The 23,542-nt window shown below is 42.3% G+C and overlaps 1 protein-coding gene across 6 annotated transcripts in view; it reads left to right on the top strand.

Moving 5' to 3' along the window:
• PFKM (phosphofructokinase, muscle) overlaps positions 1-23,542 on the top strand; it is a 44,995-nt gene that overhangs the window by 8,922 nt on the left and 12,531 nt on the right. For 3 of the 6 annotated variants that reach the window (XM_012459131.2, XM_012459132.2, XM_064369799.1), the window contains exons 2-5: positions 12,252-12,344; positions 20,425-20,498; positions 21,638-21,715; positions 23,185-23,374. In XM_012459131.2, coding sequence (XP_012314554.1) covers positions 12,260-12,344; positions 20,425-20,498; positions 21,638-21,715; positions 23,185-23,374 — 427 coding nt within the window. In that variant the 5' untranslated portion in view covers positions 12,252-12,259. Of the gene's footprint in view, positions 1-8,620; positions 8,854-9,204; positions 9,320-12,251; positions 12,345-20,424; positions 20,499-21,637; positions 21,716-23,184; positions 23,375-23,542 lie in introns of those variants that run through there. The other 3 variants (XM_012459130.3, XM_012459128.2, XM_012459129.2) reach the window with 3 other exon arrangements.

Raw genomic sequence — 23,542 nt, 5'->3', positions numbered from 1 at the left:
GTTTAATCATTGGAGTACACATAAGCCCTCTTGAGAGACCTATCAGAGGGCCCCAGGTTCTTCTCCAGCACACATCCAGGACATTCAGCTTTCTAATCTGGAGGAAGGGTCCAAGGTTGTTCTTTTCCAGCCCTATTATAGCATAATAGCAATGAAAATAATATTGGATTGAGTAAAAATCTAGCTACTGGCTTAGTTTGCTTGTCTCAGGAATTTGTTGGTGCCATCTGTTATTTGACTCTGTAACTTGCTTGTTTGCTATTGTTGTCTGTGGTCCTCTAACACTGCTGAACTGTGCACTTTATTCCCAACACTTTGCTTAGGCACCCTAGCTTGTATGACAATGCTTAGAGCTCTTCCTCAGCCCACTCTTCCTTAGCCACCGCACTGTGTTCATCTGTAGGCTTCATGCATCAACACCCTGTCCTAAAGTATGCTTCTCAGCATCACCCCCACCCCTTGGAATGGTGATCAGACAGATACCATATTTTCTAGAACTACTGAGATCTCAGACATTCTCTTCCAACATCAGTCCACCATAAAATTATGAATCCAATTTTGATTAATAAGATAAGTCAATAGTAACTAGCTAAAGTGTTGAGTCCAATTTGTTAAGGTTCCTGGGAAACTATATTTGAAATTTAAAAGTTGTTTGATGGATAGAATATTAGGAAAAAGGGAAATGCATGGTCTTGGAGTTTAGAATTAAAAGGAAAGAAAATCCTTTTTTTTTCTTTCTTTCTTTTTTTAAGTAAGACGGAGTCTTGCTCTGTTGCCCAGGCTAGAGTGCAATGGTGTGATCTCAGCTCACTGTAACCTCTGCCTCCCAGGTTCAAGCAATTCTCCTGCCTCAGCCTCCCAAGTAGCTGGGATTACCGGCACCCGCCACCTTGCTCAGCTATTTTTGTATTTTTTTTTTCTTTTTTCGAGATGGAGTCTCACTGTGTCGCCCAGGCTGGAGTGCAGTGGCACAATCTTAGCTCACTACAACCTGTGCCTCCCGGGTTCAAGCAATTCTCCTGCCTCAGCCTCCCAAGTAGCTGGGACTACAGGCATGTGCCACCATGCCCAGCTAATTTTTTTGTATTTTTAGTAGAGATGTGGTTTCACTATGTTAGCAAGGACGGTCTCGATCTCCTCACCTTGTGATTGATCCGCCTGCCTCAGCCTCCCAAAGTGCTGGGATTACAGGCATGAGCCACTGTGCCTGGCAGAAAATCCATTTTTAAGGAACTATCCCTGTTTCATATCATTCATCTTTCTAATGCTGGAAAACATATCTACTGGTATCTTTCCTGTAAACAATACTGACTAAACACTGACAAATTCCCATTATCCAGGTCTCACTTCTTTTTACTCCATCTGCCTTAATATGTTCATGTCATTAAAATATGATACATTGCTAGTGTTAATGGGCTTATTGATTTTTTTCAATGATATTCCAGGTCCAGTGACATGTAAACTTCCTACGAACATTGATAATCCCTCTAGATTATAAATTCCTTGAGAGCTTATTATATAGCTTAGTAGCTGGCACAGTGGCCAGCACATGAGTCCTCAATAAATATTTGTTAAATGAATGAATGAATTAATAGCAAATAGGAGTTTCTCAAGATTCTTGTCAGAAAGAAATTTACAGCCATTTCTTAATATGAAGTATATCTTCCATCAGCTACTCTACTTTGTGTTTTTTTTTTTACTAATTTAACTCAACAACATCTTCAGTTTGTGGATTGCACCAAGATGACCATAGGCAAGACCTAAGTGCTTCTGAGAAAATTCTCCTTCTTGGCCAGGCGTGGTGGCTCACGCCTGCAATCCCAGCACTTTGGGAGGCCAAGGTGGGTGGATCACAAGGTCAGGATATCGAGACTATCCTGGTCAACATAGTGAAATCCCATATCTACTAAAAAACAAAAATTAGCCGGGCATGGTGGCATGCGCCTATAGTCCCAGCTACACAGGAGGCAGGAGAAGCACTTGAACCCAGCGGGCAGAGGTTGTAGTGAGCCGAGATTGCGCCACTGCACTCCAGCCTGGGTAACAGAGCGAGATTCCGTCTCAAAAAAAAAAAAAGAAAAGAAAAAAGAAAGAAAGAAAATTCTCTTTCTCTAGGACCGCAACCCCTAGCTTACCTGAATGTTGCCTAGGTGTCCTTTGAAATGATGTTCTTAATTTGTGCTCATTTAGTTTTTCAGGAACTGTTGGGGATGATTGAGCCCTTGCCAAAGATTTTCTGCTCTGCCAGACTTTCGTCGGATTCCTAAACCTTCTCCTAGACCTATCCGTGCACTTTCTTGTAAAATCCAGTTTTAGCAAAGAACCCTGCTAAGTCAGTTTATCAAGAACCCACACCCTATCGTCAGTATATGGTCATCCTTGATATCTGACCAGGTTTCTCTTCCTCCCCTATCCCCCGGAGGATGTCTTATGACCCTGGTCTGTCTTTAGCAAGAATCTTGTTTGTTTGGTTTAGCCAGAATCTTCCTTACCCCTGATGTTTCCTCTTAGTAATTTCCATCCGCTGACCCTGACCCTGCCATAAATTTCCACTTGCCCATGCTGTTGGAGTTGAACTCAATCTCTCTTCTCCACTACAAAATCCCATTGCTGTGGTCCCTATACCTGTCACAATGGTCCTGAATAAAGTCTTCCTTATAGTGATTTTATTTTTTTGAGATGGAGTCTTGCTCTGTTGCCCAGGCTGGAGTGCAGTGGCGCAATCTCTGCTCACTGCAGCCTCTGCCTCCTGGGCTCAAGTGATTCTCCTGCCTCAGCCTCCCGAGTAGCTGGGACTGCAGGTGTGCGCCTCCACGTTCAGCTAGTTTTTGTATTTTTAGTAAAGACAGGGTTTCACCATGTTGGCCAGGCTGGTCTCAAACTCTGACCTCAGGTGATCTGCCCACCTTGGCCTCCCAAAGTGCTGGAATTACAAGCATGAGCCACCACGCCTGGCCCCTTACAGTGATTTAACAAGTATCATTGAATATCTTTTTTCTTTAAGACCCTAAACAGAAAAAGGGATCTAAAAGATTAGATGTCTCGGGATAAGGCAATGAGTAAATCAGTGGCATTTCCTTGCTTTCATCTAATTAAGATAGACTTATTAGTGCAATAATTCATTAAGAATACTCTTTTATTCTTTTTTTTTTTGAGACAGGACCTTGCTCTGTTACCCATTCTGGAGTACAGTGTGGTGCAACCACAGCTTACTGCAGCCTTGACCTCCTGGGCTTCAGTGATCCTCCCATTACAGGTGCACACCACCATGTCCAGCCAAATTATTTATTTGTTTATTCATTTATTTTTGTAGGGTCTCACTATGTTGCCCCATTGACTGACATAGACTATGTTGGTCTCAAACTCCTGGGCTCAAGCAACCTCCCACCTTCACCTCCCAAAGTGCTGGGATTACAGGCTTGAGCCATGGTGCCCAGCCCATGGGTAAAGAGAGAAAGGGATGGATTGCCCTTCAAATTTCAGCCTGTGGTAAAAGTTTATCCATCAGACCTTGACAAGTGTCAGACTTTTAGTCTCTTTTTCCTATGAGTTAATCTTTCTTAGATCTGAATGAAGCAGATAATGGGGCTTCAGAGAAAGCCTGTTTGTATCCACTGTTTACTTCACTCATGTAGATTTCTGCTACAGATGCAAATCTCCCCACAAAGGACAGCTTTAGCTAGCCCTTCCTGTGTCCACAGCCCCTGAATTGCCATCTTAAAATATGCCAAAGTATATTTTAGAATAGCGTATTTTAGTGTCCTACAGGAACTTTTCAGGCTTCTTGTTTCCAAATGTTTTTTAATGTCTTCATTGAGATATAATCCAATATCATAAAACTCACCTATTTAAAGTATCCAATTCTGGCCGGACATAGTGGCTCTTGCTTGTAATCCCAGCACTTTGAGAGGCTGAGGCAGGCAGGTCACTTGAGGTTAGGAGTTCAAGTCCAGCCTGGCCAGTATGGTAAAACCCCATCTTTACTAAAAACATAAAAATTAGCCTGGCATGGTGACATATACCTGTAATCCCAGCTACTTGGGAGGCTGAAACAGGAGAATTGCTTAAACCTGGGAGGTGGAGGTTTCAGTGAGCTGAGATTGCACTATTACACTCCAGCCTATGTGACAGAGCTAGACTCCATCTCTAAATAAATAAATAAATAAAGTGTACAATTCAATCGTTTTCAGTATATTCATACAGTTTGCAACCACTCCAAGTTTATAGTACGTTTTCATTAACCCCAGAAGAAATCCTGTACCCATTAGCAGTCATTCCCCAATTTCCCTCAGTCACAGGCAACTGCTACCTACTTTCTGTCTCTACAGAGTTGCCTATTCTGGACATTTCATATAAACAGAGCCATATGATACGTAGTTTTGCGAATGGCTTCTTCTACTTAGCATAATGTTTTTATGTTTTTATAAACCAAAAACAAAATTATAAGCCCCCAACTATCTGAATAGACCCCTCTTCTCAGCCTAGGGCATTCCAAAGTTAACCTAAAAAACTAGGTCAGGCCATCATGGGAAGAGGGAGCTGGATGTCCCTCATTATACCCTCCTCCTTTTGGAATTACTGATAGAACAGACTCTTTAAGTCTGATCAGAAACATTTACAGTCTATTCTGTCTGAAGCCTCATACATGAAGGCTTCATCTGCATGGTAAAACTTCAGTTTCCACAACCCCTTATCTTAGTCCAGACATTCGTTTCTATTGATAATAACTCTTTAAACAAATTGCCAATCAGAAAATCGACCTAGGACCTGGAAGCCCCTGCTTCCAGCTGTCCCATCTTTCTGGACCAAACCAATATACATCTTAAATGTATTTTTGCATGCTGAGAAAATTAAGGGAAACAAATATATCTTACATGTATCAATTGATGACTTGTATTTCCCTAAAATATATGAAACAAAGTTGTGGCCTGACCATCTTGGGCATATGTTCTCAGGATCTCCTGAGGGCTGTATCACAGGCCATTGGTCACTCATATTTGGCTCAGAATAAATATATTCAAATATTTTACAAATTTTCACACTTTTCATTATATGGATATGCCACATTTTATTTATCCATTCTTCAGTTGATGGACTTTGGGTTCTTTCCACATTTTGTCAGCATTATGAATAATGTTGCTACAAACATTGGTATATAAGATTTTGTGTGTACATATGTTTTCATTTTTCCTAGGTATATACCTAGGAGTGGAATTGCTGGTTAATATGACAACTTTATGTTTAACATTTTGAGGAACTGCCAAATTTCCACTGCAGCTGCACCACTTTACATTCCTATCAGCAATGCAGAAGGGTTCCAATTTAGTCACATCCTCTCTAACACTTTTCTTTCTTTTTCTCCCTTCCTTTCCCTTCTCTCCCTCCCTTCCTCCTTTCCTTCCTTCCTTTCTTCCTCTCTCTCCTTCACTCCCTCCCTCCTTTCTTTATTTCTTTCCCTCCTTCCCTCCCTCCTTCCTTCTTTTCTTTTTCCTTCCTTCCTCCCTCCCTCCCTCCCTTCCTCTTCACCCCTCCCTCCCTCCTTCCTTCCTTCTTCCTTTCTTTCTTTTTTCTTTTTTGTTAATAGCCATTCTAATGGATATGAAGTAGTATTTTAACTTAAATGAAGTAGTTTTGATTTGCATTGCCTTAATGGCTATTGATGTTGAGCCTCTTTTCTTGTACTTATTAGCCATTATATATTGTCTTTAGAGAAATGTCTATTCAAGCCTTTGCTCATATTTTTATTTTTTATTTCTGAGACATGGTCTCGCTCTGTTGCCCAGGCTGTAGTGCAGTGGCACAATCTCAGCTCATTGCAAGCTCTGCCTCTCAGGCTCAAGTCATTTTCCTACCTTAGCCTCCCGAGTAGCTAGGACTACAGGCATGCACCACCACACTTGGCTAATTTTTTATATTTTGTAGAGATGAGGTTTCACCAGTCTGGTCTTGAATTCCTGAGCTCTAACAGTTCACCTGCCTGGGCCTCCCAAAGTGCTGGGATTACAGGTGTGAGCCACTGTGCCTGGCCAGTTTTCCCTATTTATTAATATCTTCCATTAGTGTGGTACACTTGTCATAATTGATAACCCAATATTTATATATTATTATTAGCTAAGTTCCATAGTTTACCTTGGGGTTAAATATTGGGTTATTTTACCAATAAATATTGGGTTATCAATTATGATAAGGGTACCACACTAATGCAAGTGGTACACTTGTCATAATTGATAACCCAGTATTTACTCTTTGTTCTATGAATTTCACAAAGTGTAATGTCATGACAAATGCAGGTCATGTGTCTGTTATAGCATCATACTGAATCATTTTAGTGCCCCTAAAATCCCCTGTGATCCACCTATTCATCTCTTCTTCTGTATCCCAAGCCCCAGGTAACAACTGATATTTTTATTGTCTCCATAGTTTTATCTTTTCCAGATTGTCATACAGTTGGAATCATACAGTATGCAGCCTTTTCACACTGGCTCGTTTCACTATGTCATTTCATGGCGTGATAGATCATTTCTTTTTATTGTTGAAAAATATTCCATTGTATATCTGAATCACAGTTTGTTTATTCCCCTTTTGAGGGACATCTTGGTTGCTTTCAGCTTTTGGCAATTATGAATAAAGCTTCTATAAACATTCATGTGCAGGTTTTTGTGTGGACATAATTTTCAACTCATTCAGGTAAATTCTTAGGAGTGCTATTGCTGGATCATGTGGGAAGACAATGTTTAGCTTTGTAAGAAACTGTCAAACTGTCTTCTACAGTGACTATACCATTGTGTATTCCCAACAACAATTAATGAAAGTTCCTGTGGTTCCACATTCTCATTAGCATTTGGTATTGTCAGGTTTTTTTTTTTAATCATTCTAATAGATGTGTAGTGGTATCCCATTGTTTTAATTTGCAGTTCCCTAATGACATATGATGTTGACATCTTTTCATGTTTATTTGCCACCTGTATGTCTTCTCTGGTCAACTCTTTTGCCCATTTTTAAATTGAGTTATTTTCTTTTTATCGTCAATGAAAAAAGTCAAACTGTGAAATATTTGAAGATACTATTCTAAGCCAAATATGAATGACCAATAGCTCTCCTATGACACAGCCCTCAGGAGATCCTGAGAGCATGTGTTCAAGATGGTCAGGCCACAAGTTGGTTTTACGTATTTTAGGGAGCTGTAAGATATCAGTGAATACATGTAAGATGTACAATTCATTCAGTCTTGGGACAACTGGTAGCGGGGATGAGGGAGTGGGGCTTCCAAGTCATAGGTAGATTCAAAGAGTTTCTGATTGGAAATTGGTCAAAAGAGTTAACTTATTGTCCAAAGACTTAGAATCAATAGAAAACAATGTCTGGGTTAAGATAAGGGGTTGTGAAGACCAAGGCTTTATCAGGTAAATGAGGCCTCCAGGTAGCAGGTTTAAAAGAATAGATTGTAAATGTTTCTTATCAGACTTAAAGAGTCTGTTCTAACAGTAATTCCAAAAGGGAGGAGGGAATAATGAGGCATGTCTGGCTCCCCATTTCCATCAAGGTCTGAATTAGTTTTTCATATTAACTTTGGAATACGCTTGGCTGAGAGTAGGGGTCCATTCAGATGGTTGAGGGGCTTAGAATTTTGTTTTTGGTTTACATTCTTAATGAGTTGCAAATGAATTCTTTATTTATTTTGGATGCCAGGCCCTCATCAGATATATGATTTGCAAATATTTTCTCCCATTCTGTGGGTTGTCTTTCCACTTTTTTGATGGCACAACTTGGAGCACAAATGCTTTCATTTTGTGTAGTCAAATGGTTTTATCTCCTAGTCACTTGCGTTTGTATTGTTTGTGCCAGAATATGCAGGGGTAGAGATAAAAGTAAGCAAGAGGAAAGGCAGTGGTAAAACCAAGCAGAGACCTGACTGTGGAAACACTGAAGCAAGGGAATAGGTGGAGCAAGGGAAGGCGAGACTTCAGTAATGGACGCACCTCTTGCTCTGGGAGCAATCTGACCGGTTTCCATTATAGATCCTGTTTGCTGTGGAACCCAATTTATATGCTTGCTTCATTGCCAGAATCCCGCCCCATACCTCCCCACTGCAGGCTTGAGAAGTAGCTGTCACAGCCACGCCGTTGCCTCTAGACACTTTCATTCCAAGTAACTAGCTGTACTGTACTTTCTCTGAGAAAGGTAATGTAAATGTAAACGAAGTTTTTGAGGCTGTTCTATAGAAGACGTCATAATTCAATGTTCCTCAAAGGCAGGCACTATATTTATTTACTTTTTAAATCTTTCAGCACCTAATACAAAATCTAGCACACAGACTCCCAATAAAAGTTTGCTTAAAGACGGATCGAGGTCAGATAGGGCCAGAGGGGCAGGTTTTATTACCAGTTGCTGAAGATGTTGGAATGCAAGATGTCTTAGGCAGTCTGGAGTAGAAAAAATTTGTCTCTGTTGAAAACAAGTGACGCAACGAGGTAATTTCTTATTCCCATTAAATAAAGATGCTGATGGCTCTCTATATAGGTATGAGGACCCCAGGACTCTGAGGAGTGAAGAAACTAAGCCGCTGCGATATCTGAGCCGAGTTCTTAGGGGGAGGAGGAAGAGGAGGAGAAAGGCAAGCAGGAGGAGGCGGAGCCTTCTTGTCAGCATCTGTTAGTGGAGGTTGGGAAGCCTTTCCTCCTTCACCCTCCCTCGTTGCCTCCACCTGGCTCCTCCCCTTGTTCCCCGAGCACCCCTCCCCCTTTTCCCAAGGACAATCTGCAAGAAAGCAGCGGCGGAGGAGAGCTAAGACTAAAAGGCAAGAGGGGTCGTTGAGTGAAGAGCAAGGGGGAGAACTGGGAGTGAGGCAGGAAGGTATGGGCTGGGAGCAGGCGGTAGGGAGAACTGAAAGGAGCAGAAGGGAAAAGAAGAGGATGTACGGCATCGGAAGCCGGAGCCAAGAGGGGGATGGGCAGGGCAGTCGTGAAGAATCCTAGCCCCTTGGGCAGCCCCCTCCGGTTACAGGCTCAGCTGCATTCCTCGGGAATCAGGGATGGGTGGGTGGGGCTCGGACGGGTTGCCCTTGACAGCCTAACCCTACCCTGGCACTCATCCAATTCAAATCAGTGCGCTTCTGATGTTGCTTCTGTTTCTCCCTGCCGCGTGCTTATATACACACGTGATTTTTAGAGATACGTTTTAATATCTGTTTCTCTCTATGTGCGTGCCATTGTGGGTCTGTAAGGGATGCTTATACAGGAGTCTGCATGAATTTCTGTGTCCTGTGCCTCTATAACTGTTTTAGAGATTTCAGGAGAAGAACATGAGCTGTTTTTTACAGGTCAGTACTCTTAAACTCCCCTTGTTATGGCGAATTTTCTCCCTCGCTGACGCTTCCAGGGGTGGAAGAGCCCTGTGTGGGCTTCTACCCTGTCATGAGCTCCAAGAGTGAATGAGAAGAAAAAACAGGGGGAAAGGGATCAGCACACCCAGATGTCTTGTTCTTTACTTTCCACTTTTTTTGCCTTCCTATTTGCCCTAGTCACTTAATCTTTCTTTTCTGAAGACAGGAGAAATTTGGACATGGACATTCCAGTTAAATAAGAGTGTCTCTATTCATGCGTGTCCCTATATTCCTTTCACTGTTTGTCACTATATGATTTCTTAAGTCCAAGTTGTATAGGAATGTGTTTTAGAAGTAAAAAGAATATGGAGATATGTATCCAAGCCTATTTTTCATTTTTCATATATTTGTATTTCATGTAGTTCATTAGTTCATTAATGCTTTCAACAAGTATTTATTGGGGTCCTGTAATGTACATGGACTTTGCAAGTCTTTAGTGGGCTGTGGGAGAATTTTTAAAAATGATCATGATCCCTGTTCAGGAGGAGTTCTCAGTCTAGTTAGGGAAAATGACTTTACAGACATCCAGTTCAGTGATTGGCAAACTTTGTCTGTAAAAGGCCAGATAGTAAATATTTTAGACTGCAGGCTCATGGGTCTCTGTCACAATATCCATTCTGCTGTTGTAGCACAAAAACAGCCATGATAATACGTGAATGAATGAAGGTAGTTTGCATACTGAAATTTGAACTTACATTTTTCACATGTCATGAAGTACTTTTTGCAACCACTAAAAAATATAAAAACATTTCACAGCTTACTCCCATACAAAAACACAAGAAAGGCTGGATTTGGCCTACAAGTTGTGGTACGCTGACCTGTGATCTAGTCCAACCATCTTTTCAGTGCGTAAGAAGCAATTAAAATGCCACATAAAGCAGGCCGAGTATGGTGGTTCACGCCTGTTATCCCAGCACTTTGGGAGGCCTAGGTGGGAGGATCACCTGAGATCAGGCGTTCAAGACCAGCCTGGCCAACATGGTGAAAACCTGTCTCAACTGAAAATACAAAAATTAGCCTGGTGCAGTAGTGCATGCTTGTAATCCCAGCTACTCGAGAGGCTGAGGCAGGAGAATCGCTTGAACCTGGGAGGTGGAGGTTGCAGTGAGCTGAGATTGTACCACTGTACTCCAGAACAAGACTCTATCTCAAAAAATAAAAAGCCACATAAAGCAGTATTTAAGTGCTAAATGTATGATCCAGTTCGGACAATATGTGATAGAGGAAGTCCAAAGAAGACTTCCTTCACCAGTGGTAATCAGTGAAGGTTTAATAAGGGTACAACTATCACTAGCCTTAAATGATGGAATGGCGTATAAATCTGTGGAAAGGGCTAGGGTAGCCATCTGGACAAGGGATGTAGCGTGCCCAGGCACAAAAGTGGGAACAGCAAAGTAATGTTCAGTTGACAATGGAGCAGAGAATCTATAGGACCAAAAATTGAAGCTATATGCAAGGGCTAGATTGTGGAAGCTTCGAATGCCAATCCAAGAAGTTGGCACCTTATTTGTCAGCACTAATTATATGTGGTATGTTCATTAATCTCTGTCTCTTAACACAATGCATGTTTGTGAAGGTATGTCTTCATATATGTCTCATTGCATTACTTTTATTTGTGTGGATTTGTGTGTTTATGTGACCTATGTCTCTATAAGCAGCTACCCTAAGTTCTCCAGTTGCAGGGTAGAAGCAAGCACAAGCTACCCTTAAAACTTGGGTTCCTGTGAATGAATACACATCTCCACTGAAGCCTAGGGACCTATGACCTTTCTATGAAGGTTTATTTTGTGTCTCTAATAGAGTGAAGAAAGGAACACAAGCACAGTGAGACCAGCTATTGTAGTAAGCAATTCAGGTGGAAAATGGCAATGAGGATAGAAAGGGGATGGATAAAGGAAGATAATAAGAAGGGAGAATAATAGGATTTAGTTACTGTTTTGAATCTGAGAGGAAGGGAGATAAATTTAAAATAACAGGTTTTAGCCTGGAAAACTGGGAGAGTGATAATTCCACCGGCATTTTATGGATAACAAAAGTATGTCCTCTTGTGTGTTCCTTTGAGAGAAGTAATCCCTAAAGAACAAAATATGAAGGTGTTCCCATGTCATATGTACACATCTGTGTATGTATGGCAATGATTTTGTGTTAATCTTCTCATTTCATAGCATGTAGTAATGTGAGGGGCAAGACCCAAAGGCCAAGGATCAAGAAATGCTCAGGAGGCTGACAGCCTGAGAGGGAAGAGCCATAGAAAGCCCTTGACCACTCCTGAGACTGACACCATTAATATTTCTAACTCTGATGTGCCTTTAACTTCAGACTCCAGTTTCAACTTCATATCACCTAACCCCATTCCAATAGCACAATTACGTAACACCCAACCCTAAGATTAATTATAATTCAACCTACCCTTGTTCTTCTACTTCTCCTTTGCTGATTGTCATCAGTGCCCCAAACCTCATCTGATTCTTGCCCTCTGCAGTGACCTATCCCTTCACTGAAAAGGGAGGAATCCTTGAGGCCAACTCAACTTTCTTCCTCCCTTTCTCATTTCTATTCAGTCAACTTCTCTTTTCCCTGACCTTACTTTATTCCCCAAATAGGTTCCAGTTGGGGTGGGAGGGATCAGGAAGGGATTATTTAGCACCTTAGTAGTGTTGGGCTTGATTACATGACATTTCAGCTTGTCAGTTGACAAGGGTGTGGCTCTCCTCTGAAAGAAGTCCAAAGCTCTCAGGCTGCAAAGCCCAGACTTGGTGTTGTGGGAGAGCCTGACTGAGGTGGCTCTAGCCAGTCTACTAGCCATTTGTTGAGCTAGTGGCATCTTGATTCCTACTGTGTCTTAGCTGACCATTGTCTTAAATTCTAGAGTGGATCATGACCCATGAAGAGCACCATGCAGCCAAAACTTTGGGGATTGGCAAAGCCATCGCTGTCTTAACTTCTGGTGGAGATGCCCAAGGTAAGGAGGAGGGGACAAAAAACATGGCTGGTGGACCTTTTGGAATTTACTGACTCCCTTAGCCTATATGATAGAATTATTCTTCTTAGGTTCACTGGAATTTTGGGCTTTCCTAAAAATTTCTGTGAGGCCTAAGTCCCCAAGTGCATTTGAATTTTATTTGCTGTGCTTTTATTTACCCATATCTTCATAAAACTTCTTTCCAAGTTTCTTTGAAGACTGGGGCTCTTTTGGTCCTCGGGAATCTAAAAGAGTGGTGTTTTCTCAAGCAGCATTGGGAAGAAACTAGAGATAAAGTTATTGAGAAGGCGGTCAGTGTATTAACTTCATGTACTTTGGTAATGGTGGGGATGGGAGGAGACCCAGAATTGGTATTTGGTGGGTCCCAACTAGGTCTTCAGGTATTAACTCTGATGTCTGCTGAGTTCCTGCACTGACTAGGGTCAGTCAGGCACTTCATTTTCTGTGGCCTTTCTTCTTTCATTTCATTAGTCCTTGAACATATAGGAACAGCAACAGTTAATGGATACAGATCCACTGTGAGGTGGAGGGGCAGAAAACAGAGCCAGCAAAAACCCTTTTCTAGGTTGAATTTAAGAAACCTGGGAGTCATGAAAATTAGGTATATAGGTAACACGGAGTGGGAGAGAGAGGGTATGTGATTTTTTTAAAAAAACCTGTTTCTCCTTTGATCTTCTGATATATTCTGATTCATTGAAAAGAGGCAGAATTTCTTTTAAAAGGGTACAGGACATGAAGCCAATTATGGAAAAAAGAGAGAAGGAAAGTGATGTCAGCTAGACTCCTCTCCTCTCCACCAGTGTCCCTAAGCTTTCCTAGACTTTGTGTTAAGGACCCACTTTGTATAGAGTCCTGTCTTGTATGTTGTGAAGAAGTTGAATTCCTTGAGGAATATATAGCTTAATGAGGAAACTAGAATTCTTACATAAGGCACATAAGTAAAAATAAGCAAGTGTGCATTAACCAAGTAGAATCTACTTATATGATGAAATGATAGGTCCTGGTTGGATTAATCAGATAAAACTCCATGGAGAAGGTAAATTTCAAGACACTGAACTTTTTATTTAAGTAAGGTGCTTAGATTAGTAGCAGGCACGTCATAAATACTCAATACATGTACCGTTAATTAATTAAAAATGAATTAGTGAGTATCTACTATGTGTCAATCAGGATGATGGTCCCTGGGGGGTATATCAGTGAAAAAGTCTGACTAAACCTTTGTTCTTCTATTTCTTATTAGTGTATTAGTAAAGCTAGACTTTATTTTTTAACTAATATTTATTATAATTGTTTTACAGGTTATGAATCAGAAAGTGCTAGAATGAAGAAACTGAGGAAGGAGGGTGCGGAGGTCTGAGTTTAGGAATGGTGACCAGATTAGGAATGCAGAGCCTTAGTTGAGTCTGCAGAAGCCACAGACCTGGCTTTTATTGCTTCTCTCTTCTTTGCTGGCAGGGTACCATGCCAGTACTGAATTTTTTTTTTTTTTTGAGACGGAGTTTCGCTCTTGATACCCAGGCTGGAGTGCAATGGCGCGATCTCGGCTCACCGCAACCTCCGCCTCCTGGGTTCAGGCAATTCTCCTGCCTCAGCCTCCTGAGTAGCTGGGAATACAGGCACGCGCCACCATGCCCAGCTAATTTTTTGTATTAGTAGAGACGGGGTTTCACCATGTTGACCAGGATGGTCTCGATCTCTTGACCTTGTGATCCACCCGCCTCGGCCTCCCAAAGTGCTGGGATTACAGGCTTGAGCCACCGCGCCCGGCCTGAATTTTTTTTTTTTTGAGACGCAGTTTCGCTCTTGTTACCCAGGCTGGAGTGCAATGGCGCGATCTCGGCTCACCGCAACCTCCGCCTCCTGGGTTCAGGCAATTCTCCTGCCTCAGCCTCCTGAGTAGCTGGGATTACAGGCACACGCCACCATGCCCAGCTAATTTTTTGTATTTTTAGTAGAGACGGGGTTTCACCATGTTGACCAGGATGGTCTCGATCTCTTGACCATGTGATCCACCCGCCTTAGCCTCCCAAAGTGCTGGGATTACAGGCGTGAGCCACTGCACCCAGCCCAGTACTGAATTCTTTAACATGTACTTGAGCATTCATCCTGCAACCTTGGTAGAATGGTCTGTGTTAGATTAGGAGAAGAGAAAAGAGAGCCTGCTAAACAATCCAAGTAAGATATACAGTTATAAAATGAAGAAGAGCTCTTTAGAGAGTGAAAGCAGGGGTAAAAATCAGCCTAGGATTTAACTTGGGTATAAGAGCAGCAGAGCCCTTCCAGCTTCTGATCCTGAGCAGTGAGACCCTCTTAATCTAGTGATGACCATAACTCACTACTATAAGAGAAAGACCCTCTTTCATGGAGGCAGCTGTAGATAAGCTAATTTCTGAAGGGCCCAGCTGAGCCAAGGCCTATGGGAGTCTGTGATAGGCACAGTGTATCCAGGGAAATATCCCACCTGCAAATCCCCATAACATCACAGCCACATGTCACTAGGGACTGAGAGTGATAGAAACTGAAATTCTAGGGAGGCAAGGAGGCAAAACAGAAACTCAAAATAGAGCTGAGAGGTCCCACCTGCAGGAGAAGCTCAAATTCAGAAGTAGCCTGCCCAGAGCTGAGTTTGATGGACTCTCGTTCTCCCAGGGAGGAAACATAGAAATGTTTTTTGTTTTTTTTTCCCCCGGAGGCTTTATGGGTCACATGGGAAAGTGAGATTGAGCTGTGTAAAATCCATAGAGGTCACAGCTTTGTCATTCCCTGAACTCAGCAGAGCTAATAATATCTTGAGGTAGAAAAATGGCCAGGAATCAGACATCCTGAGCTCAAATACAGAGAACTCTGGGATGCTGGGCTGATGTCATACCAAATCCTAATTCACTTTCCAGCCTAGGAATGGCTTCAGCCACCAAAACTATGCTATCTTTAGCCTTTTGGCATTGGCATATTCTACCCCTGGAAAGGACCTCAGTCAGTCATCTGCTGTGGTCTTCTGTCTTCAGATAGGCAGCCATTACAAATGTATGTTTATCCTTTTTTTTTTTTTTTTTTTAAGAGATGGGACAGGATCTTTCTATGTTGCCCAGGCTGGACTTGAACTCCTGGCTCAAGCATTCCTCTTGCTTCAGCCTCTCAAGTAGCTGAGACCACAGGCCATGTGCCACTGCACCTGGCTTATTCTATTTGTAAAGGTTTGCACAAGCAGATTCTTTTACCTCTCTGGATTGCTATTCTAGGGTTTATAATTTTTACTTATATATATATTAGAAAGTGCAGTTCATCTCTAACAAATGTTTATTCCTCATATATTTTTAAAAATTTTATGAAAGTCAAGGCAGAAATAAATTATTTAGTATCAGCTTTCAAAAAAAGTCATAATCAAGTCATGTATTAGATTGTTTTCTGTCTGGTCTCATAGAGACCCATCAACCACAGTTCTTCTTAACCCTCTTTCCAATATGCTGTAATTGGAGACTCCAAACTATGTGCTTATGATATTCTCCAGAGCCCCTCCTGAGTATACCCAGAATACCTACTGGAGGGTGCCTGTAATCTTACCCTTGTCTTGTTTCTAATAAGTCAGACAGCTGCCATAGAGGGTTATTTAGAGCAATATGGAACAGCCAAGGAGACTCTGGCCAGGACTGGCTTGGGGCCAGACTGAGCTAGTCAGGTTGGCTAGAGAGCTCGAAGAATTACTGGGACTCCTTAGTATGAATTATTTGTATACCCCAGTTTGTGATTTTTAGGGAACAGGGGTTTGAGGCATAGGTACCCGGTGTACAAAGAGCATCCTAAAATTTGGTTTCTAGTAAAACACTCATATATATTCAACTTAGAGACGGGATGAATGACTTCTGGCAGTTGGTGAGCTTGAGGTAAGAGGAAGGCAAAAGGAGAACAGAATTTCCCTATTGTGAGGTTTTTTTTATGCCCAACAGATTTGCATAGTCACTGTCCACCAGCTCTTGTTTGCTTTTGTACTGAAAACCTTTTGAGTCATTTCTCTCTCTCTTAATTCTGGGTATTCCAACAGGATTGCATTAAGTTAGAGTTTCTTCAGGACCATTTACTCAGCTTGGAAGCAGGAAACAATGTTCCAACCTATACATTTCAGAATTATTTTTTCCCTTTTTTCCTAAAATTACAAATTCACGCTCTAGAACTCCAGGTATCCAGAAGAGAATCCCATAACCTTGTGGCAGGCTGGAAAGCAAACTTTAATTTCATATCTATTCTGATCTTATTGAGCTGACTTCATTCATTTTTCCTAAAGCATTGATGGCTTTGTGTTGACTTTGACCTTGCTCCTTTCACACACATAGGCTATTCCTCAGGCTACTGAGAAGCCCCTCTCTTCATAGATTTTTTGGTTTTGATGCCTTCAACTTAAGGGTGTGAACTTAGGCTTCTAGATTTCATGGGGCTTTGCCTTAGTGATGTCATAAGTGAGCTCTGACATAAGTGCTTACCAATGACTTCCTGTGGACAAGCCTTACCTTAGAACAGTTATCAGAAGCATTTGCACTGTTCCCACTTCTTGAAACTGTCCTCTTTTGGCTTCTAAGACGTCGTTAAGTCCTGGTTCTTTTATATTTCTTGCTGCCCCTTATTAGTTTGCATCATGGAACCTCCCTTCCCCTTACTATTCCTTCAATGTTGGTTTTCCTCAGGTTCCATTTCTTGCCCGTTTCCCTTATAATTCCACATATTCTCTTGAGATCGTCTCTTCCATGTTCACATGTATGCCCTACAAGAACTTCAAACTCAACATATCCAAATATGAATGTATCACCCCCACCCCTACCTCCCGAAACCAAAACCTGCCTCTACTGAATTAATGGTACCACACTTTACCCTTTGCCTAAGTCAATCACGGGACATTTTCTCCTTCTCTCACCCTTGAAACATAATCACATTGCCAACTGGATATCAGTCCTGTTGCTTCTGTTTCCTAGATGTCTTCTATCCAGTATTTGTTTTGTCCCAAATGCTACTCTTCAAGTCCAGGCCTTTCACATTTCTTATCTAGGATGCCACATAACCTCCTAATGCTAGAAACCCCTCTCTCAAGCTATCTTTCACACTGCTGCTAGAGTTATCTTTCTGAGATACACATCTTGTCATGTCCCTCTGCTGTCTAAATTCTTCAGGGATTCTTTGTTGTCTGCAACTTTTCTTTTTGTAAAAGAAAAGTTGTTTTATCTTTTAAAGGTCACAGACCCCTTTAAGAATCAAATGAAAGCTGTGGACCTTCTCCCAAAAGAAATGTCCATGCCCACAAAACTTTTCATAAAGGTTTTGTGGGTTTCATGGATTCCCTGAAACCCATCACCCATGGATCCCCAATTAAACCCTGGCCTGAAGAATACAAGTCAAACATCTTATGGCAAATAGGTGCCTGCCCACCTGTAGAGCTTCATCTCTCACCACTTCCTAGTTTATATTTTATTTTATTTTATTTTATTTTTGAGATGGAGTCTTGCTCTGTTGCCCAGGCTGGAATACAGTGGCGCGATCTTGGCTCACTGCAACCTCCGCTTCCCGGGTTCAAGTGGTTCTCCTGCCTCAGCCTCCTGAGTAGCTGGGATTATAGGCATGCACCACCATGCCCGGCTAATGTTTTGTACTTTTAATAGAGATGGGGTTTCACCATGTTGGCCAGGCTGGTCTCAAACTCCTGACCTCGTGATCCACCCCCTCAGCCTCCCAAAGTGCTGGAATTACAGGTGTGAGCCACCACGCCTGGCCATATTTTATTCTTCATAATATCAAATTACCTCACCTTTATTTGTGCTATTCCCTCTCCCTCAAATTATCCACCTGACTAAAAAGTTTTTTTAAGGAAATTGTCCTTTAGGTCTAAGGACAAATGCTGTCTTTTCCGTATAACCTTCTCTGACTTCCTTCTGGCAGGCTTAGATATTCTTTGTCCCTATTTCCACTGTACTTTGTATGTCTCTCTCTCTCTTTTTTTTTTTTTTCTTTTTTGAGAGATGGGATCTCACTGGGCTACACAGACTGGATTTAACCCTGGGCTCAAGTGATCCTCTTGCCTCAGCCTCCCAAGTAGCTGGGCTGGGACTATAGGCATGCACCATTGTGCCTGGCTCATGTCTTTTATAGGGACCAATAGGCCATGTTGTAATTCTTCACATGTCTTGAGGACCATTACCAAGTTCTTTATCTTGGAATTTCCAGACTCTGTGTTGGTCATTGCTGTATCCTTAGTACCTAGCACAGTGCCTGGAACATGATAGGTGTTCAGTTAATATTTGTTCAGTGAACAAACGGACCTTCAGTTCGATTTGGAGCTAACAGCCATGTAATACCAACCTGCAAAAAAGAACCATTTTGATCTTTTTTTATTCCATTCTATTCCTGATAGCTTTGGATTATTCAAAAGTTTGTGATCGTTTTTAGTTTGGTGCTACAGATTTTTCTGATTACTAGCTCCCTTAGGGCTTGCTGATATATGACATTACTCCAGGCAGGGTTAAGGACAATGTGAACAGATTTTAGATTGAAACAAAAATACGTGCTAGAATGTCTAAGAGAGGGTAGCTAAAATGGTTCACAAGAAGTTGACCTATCATGGCTCTAAGATTCCCTGAGTATCACCATGTGCCCCTCCTCACATTACACGGTAGGAAAGGAATGTCTCCCCTCTCTCACCAATAAAGCCATGCTTGTACAGGGTCAGCACATTATTCCTAATATGAAACACACACATGGGACACCTGCTGTGTGTTGTATGTTGGGATGGGTTGGCTTTTCCTCAGTGCTCCTGGAAGAGAGTTCTTTTCACTGAGCAGCTACTAGGAGAGGGATAATATTCATCAGTGAAAAAGGGAAAAGGACCTTCTCTCTATTTTAGTCCCAAGTTTTTGTTTTGTTTTAATTTTATTTATTTATTTTTTTAGAGATGGAGTCTTGCTATATTGCCCAGGCTGGTCTCGAACTCCTAGGGTCAAGCAATCTTCCCAGCTTGACCTCCTAAAGTACTGGGATCACAGGCATGAGCCACTGTGCCCAGCCCTAGTCCTAAGTTTTTCTCCAGTAGAAGCAGAGAGAGAGTGATTTACAGCATACTTTTCAAGTTCCCCATAAACATCTTATATACAGGGCCACAGGAAGAGACTAGCAAATATTTGTTGACTAATTGAGGAAATGCCAGGAGAAGGCAGTGAGAGAATAGAGTCCCCACTAATTCTTCCTGCACCCTTGGTCACAACCTCTTCTGGCAGTGTGAGAACTAGTGAATCACAACTGTGTAGCACACATTGGAACATAGACCAACTCAAGTGACATAAAAAAGGGGTGTGTGTGTGTGTGTGTGTGTGTGTGTGTAGTAGACTGGGAGAATCAGCCGTCCAGTACAGATATACTTGTGAACTTGTGAATAAGCTATGACTTGTCATGTTACCGAACCATAGAGAGCCATGTCTTTGTCCTGAAATGCCTACTAAAAGCTGATGTCTAGATTCAGTGCAGAAAGCAAGGAAAAAACCAGGTACAGCCATTGAGATTAGTGGGACAAGTCATAGAGGCCAATAGTGTTGACTTAGGCATTTGAAAACTTGAATTCCAATCTGAACTTTCTAAAAGTACTAGCTTTGTGCCGCTTGACCTTTTTGAGTTTCAGTTTCAAAACCTTAAAATGGAGACAACTCCAGCATTATGGGCAGGATTAAGTGAGATGATGTTTGACAAGCTCTTGGCAGTGTCTAGCCCACAACACATTCAAGAAAATGCTCTATTGTTCTTGTTATTATTTCCCATATGGTCCTATCAAGGAAAGGTCTTGGGAAAGGCCGGATTTTGTGGGGAGCTTGGGGAGTAGTGAATTCAGATTATCTGAAGCTCCAGTAACACTGAATGCAGTAATTGGGAGTGGGGAGGCCAGAAGACTTTGATGAGAGAATTATTCCAGATTCAGAGAAAAGACTAAATAAACTACTGATTCGTTATCTTTAGCCAAATGTAATATCTGTGGATTCCAGGGTGCCTTTTCTTAGGAGCAAACTCTCCGTGACCTCTTTTGTCCCTCTCACAGGTATGAATGCTGCTGTCAGGGCGGTGGTTCGAGTTGGTATTTTCACCGGTGCCCGTGTCTTCTTTGTCCATGAGGTTGGTTCTGTACTTTGTTCTTCATCATTCTTTCTCTGTCCTCTTCTAATTCTGCCTCCTACCCTCTTCCCACGTTCTGTGTCCTTACCTCCCAGTTACATTGCTATGTTTGATTTTCCTTGGCTCCCTATCTCCATAAGTCACTCCTTACTACTCTTGACTCCAATAGTGATGGTTGGACCCGGTCATCTGCAAACTGGGTTTACATGTTGCCTGTTCAATTTAAAGGAAACAGTAACTCGGTGTTCCTTTCATCTTTCTCAAAACAGAGAAAAATGGAAATGGGTAGTATTTACAGCAAATTTAGTATATCCTGGGGTAGAGCCCCAGGAGAGAAGAGCCTTGCTGTATTTCTGTAGTTTGCATAAGTTTCTGAGCTTCTCACTCTTCTTTTGCACCCTTCTCTCAGTACCCTTTCATGCTTCACCCACTCTTCTTTTTTTTTTTTTGAGACAGAGTTTCGCTCTTGTTACCCAGGCTGGAGTGCAATGGCGCGATCTCGGCTCACCGCAACCTCCGCCTCCTGGGTTCAGGCAATTCTCCTGCCTCAGCCTCCTGAGTAGCTGGGATTACAGGCACGCGCCACCATGCCCAGCTAATTTTTTTTGTATTAGTAGAGACGGGGTTTCACCGTGTTGACCAGAATGGTCTCGATCTCTTGACCTCGTGATCCACCCGCCTCGGCCTCCCAAAGCCACTCTTCTTTTTATAAGATCTGTCTGCTTTCTTCTATCAGATTTTGTAGTCTCTTAGCAAGTCGCATTTCTTTTCTTCCCTCCCACCAACTTCCCCTTCTCCTTTTCTCTATGGTTATCAAGACTGTCTGTTACCATTGGTCCCCTGGGAAGCAGGTTGGAGGAGATAGGGTGAGCCAAAAATAAGAATTAAGATTAACTGTTAGGAAGGATATCGCATATCCTGATGTTTCAAAATTGGGAGGAACAAAAAAGGGCATTACAAAAGTTGACGCCCCCTTCTTTGTACTGTGTTAAATATGAAGGTCTCATGAGCATCCAGGACTCACTAATGGGAGGAGGTGGCTTGACTCTCAGAGAACCTCTTCCCAGGGATCCTGTCTTCATTCTGGGAATTTAGGGAGAAGCCTAGCAGGGGCTGAACAGGTATAATGTGTCCCACAGGGTTATCAAGGCCTGGTGGATGGTGGTGATCACATCAGGGAAGCCACCTGGGAGAGCGTTTCGATGATGCTTCAGCTGGTATGTTCCAGAGAATTCCCTGTCTCATATTTGCTCTGTCCTTGTTTCATCCCACTCTGTTTTGGGCTCATGGTCTCCCAAATTCCCTGTCATGTGGTTTCATGTGAAGGAATTCAGTGACAAGAGAGGGACCCTATTTGCCCTTTACTCTTAGCATTTGAAAATATCACCCTGGTTTCCTGGGGCAGGGAGAGGGTGGAGGAGTGATCACAGGATAGTTTGCTCTTTATGGAAAGTTCATAAACAAGACTTTGGGGACTGGCACGTAAGCAGGTCTTACTCTAGGGTCACGGGGAAGGTCTGGCCCTGAAAATAACCTTACCAGAGGACTGGAGCCAGAGCCAGAAGTAGAGCTGAAATCTCCCAGTCCTCATGTGATGGAGATGAGGTCACCTGAAAACCAGACCACTTAAAGGACCAAGGAACTGAGATAGCCTTTCAGAGTCTCAAAAAATTACTAAGAGTATCCTGAGGATTTCCACGGCCCTTTATGCTACTTACTCCATGTTGTGTTAGGCTTCTCATGTGTACCCACTGTGGGCTAGCCCAGTAGAAATACAACCATTCGCTGTTTTACTGAAAATTTGTAAATTACATTTGTATCCCCCATTTTTCAGCTCAGTCCCCTAAAAATTCGTGGGCAAAAATTTCATATGCAGTGTCTAGTGAAGGCTCTACCTAGGTACTAGGTAATGGTGCCTGCGATAAAGCAGTCTGAGAGTGAGCCAGAATTCTCCACCAGTATCCCAAAGTCGTGGCTGCCCAGGAGTACATAGGATATAAAAACTCCTAAGTATACTTACCTCTCTCAGGTAAGTATACTTTCTCTCAGGTATAGAAAGCCTTAATTTCCCAGGGACTTAGCGACACCTCTCTTGGAGTAATTATAAGACTTTCTTTACCTAGAGCTATTTTTCCTGTGAATACCTGGATATTATGGCCTCTGCCACTGGCACCATGGATTGCAAGGAGCTAAGGGGAAAGGGTTGGTAGTACCTGGGTACAATTAGAAATCTCAGTGTATAGAGAGGAAAAATACTACAAAACACATTGGAATGAACTCCTAATAATAATTTTGACACAATCCAGTAATGTCAGGCCATTAGGGAGAATTTCTAAAGACTGATGTTGCTACTTCAAGATACGAAAGTTGGAGATTATTTGAGAAGCCAACAGGCATGTATGTGTTATTCACTTGTTCTCCTTAGGATAGTCACGGATGACAAAGTCTTCAATGAAAGGGGTTCTTAGCAGTCTTCTAAGATGTATAGCAAAATATGGGCATGACCCTGTGATGCCTCAGCCAGCATCATTTCCCTTTCCTTTGGAAGGGACAGATCAGTCTTAAAGATGTCAAGGAACTTTCTAAGGAGTCACACGTTATGTCGGGCCATCACAGTGTTGGAATAGGGGGCATCTCAGTATGTTGAACTCTGTCCCTTGGGAGCTGACTTCTACCTCTTCCAAAGGGAGGCACGGTGATTGGAAGTGCCCGGTGCAAGGACTTTCGGGAACGAGAAGGACGACTCCGAGCTGCCTACAACCTGGTGAAACGTGGGATCACCAATCTCTGTGTCATTGGGGGTGATGGCAGCCTCACTGGGGCTGACACCTTCCGTTCTGAGTGGAGTGACTTGTTGAGTGACCTCCAGAAAGCAGGTAAGACATTGTTCACATCAGGATTGCTTATTTGTGTAAGTACATACAAGGGTGTACACACACACACACCGCCCCCCCATCCCCTTTTATCTCCCATTGGAGAAAAATGTTACCCAGGCACAAATAGACAGTCTTTGCCCTTTTTTTTTCTGGTATTGTCTACAATTC

Source organism: Aotus nancymaae, unplaced genomic scaffold (genome assembly GCF_030222135.1).
Source record: "Aotus nancymaae isolate 86718 unplaced genomic scaffold, 86718_ANA_hifiasm-v0.15.2.pri h1tg000092l, whole genome shotgun sequence".
NCBI lineage: Eukaryota > Metazoa > Chordata > Mammalia > Primates > Aotidae > Aotus > Aotus nancymaae.
This window is presented reverse-complemented; position numbering and strand designations above follow the sequence as displayed.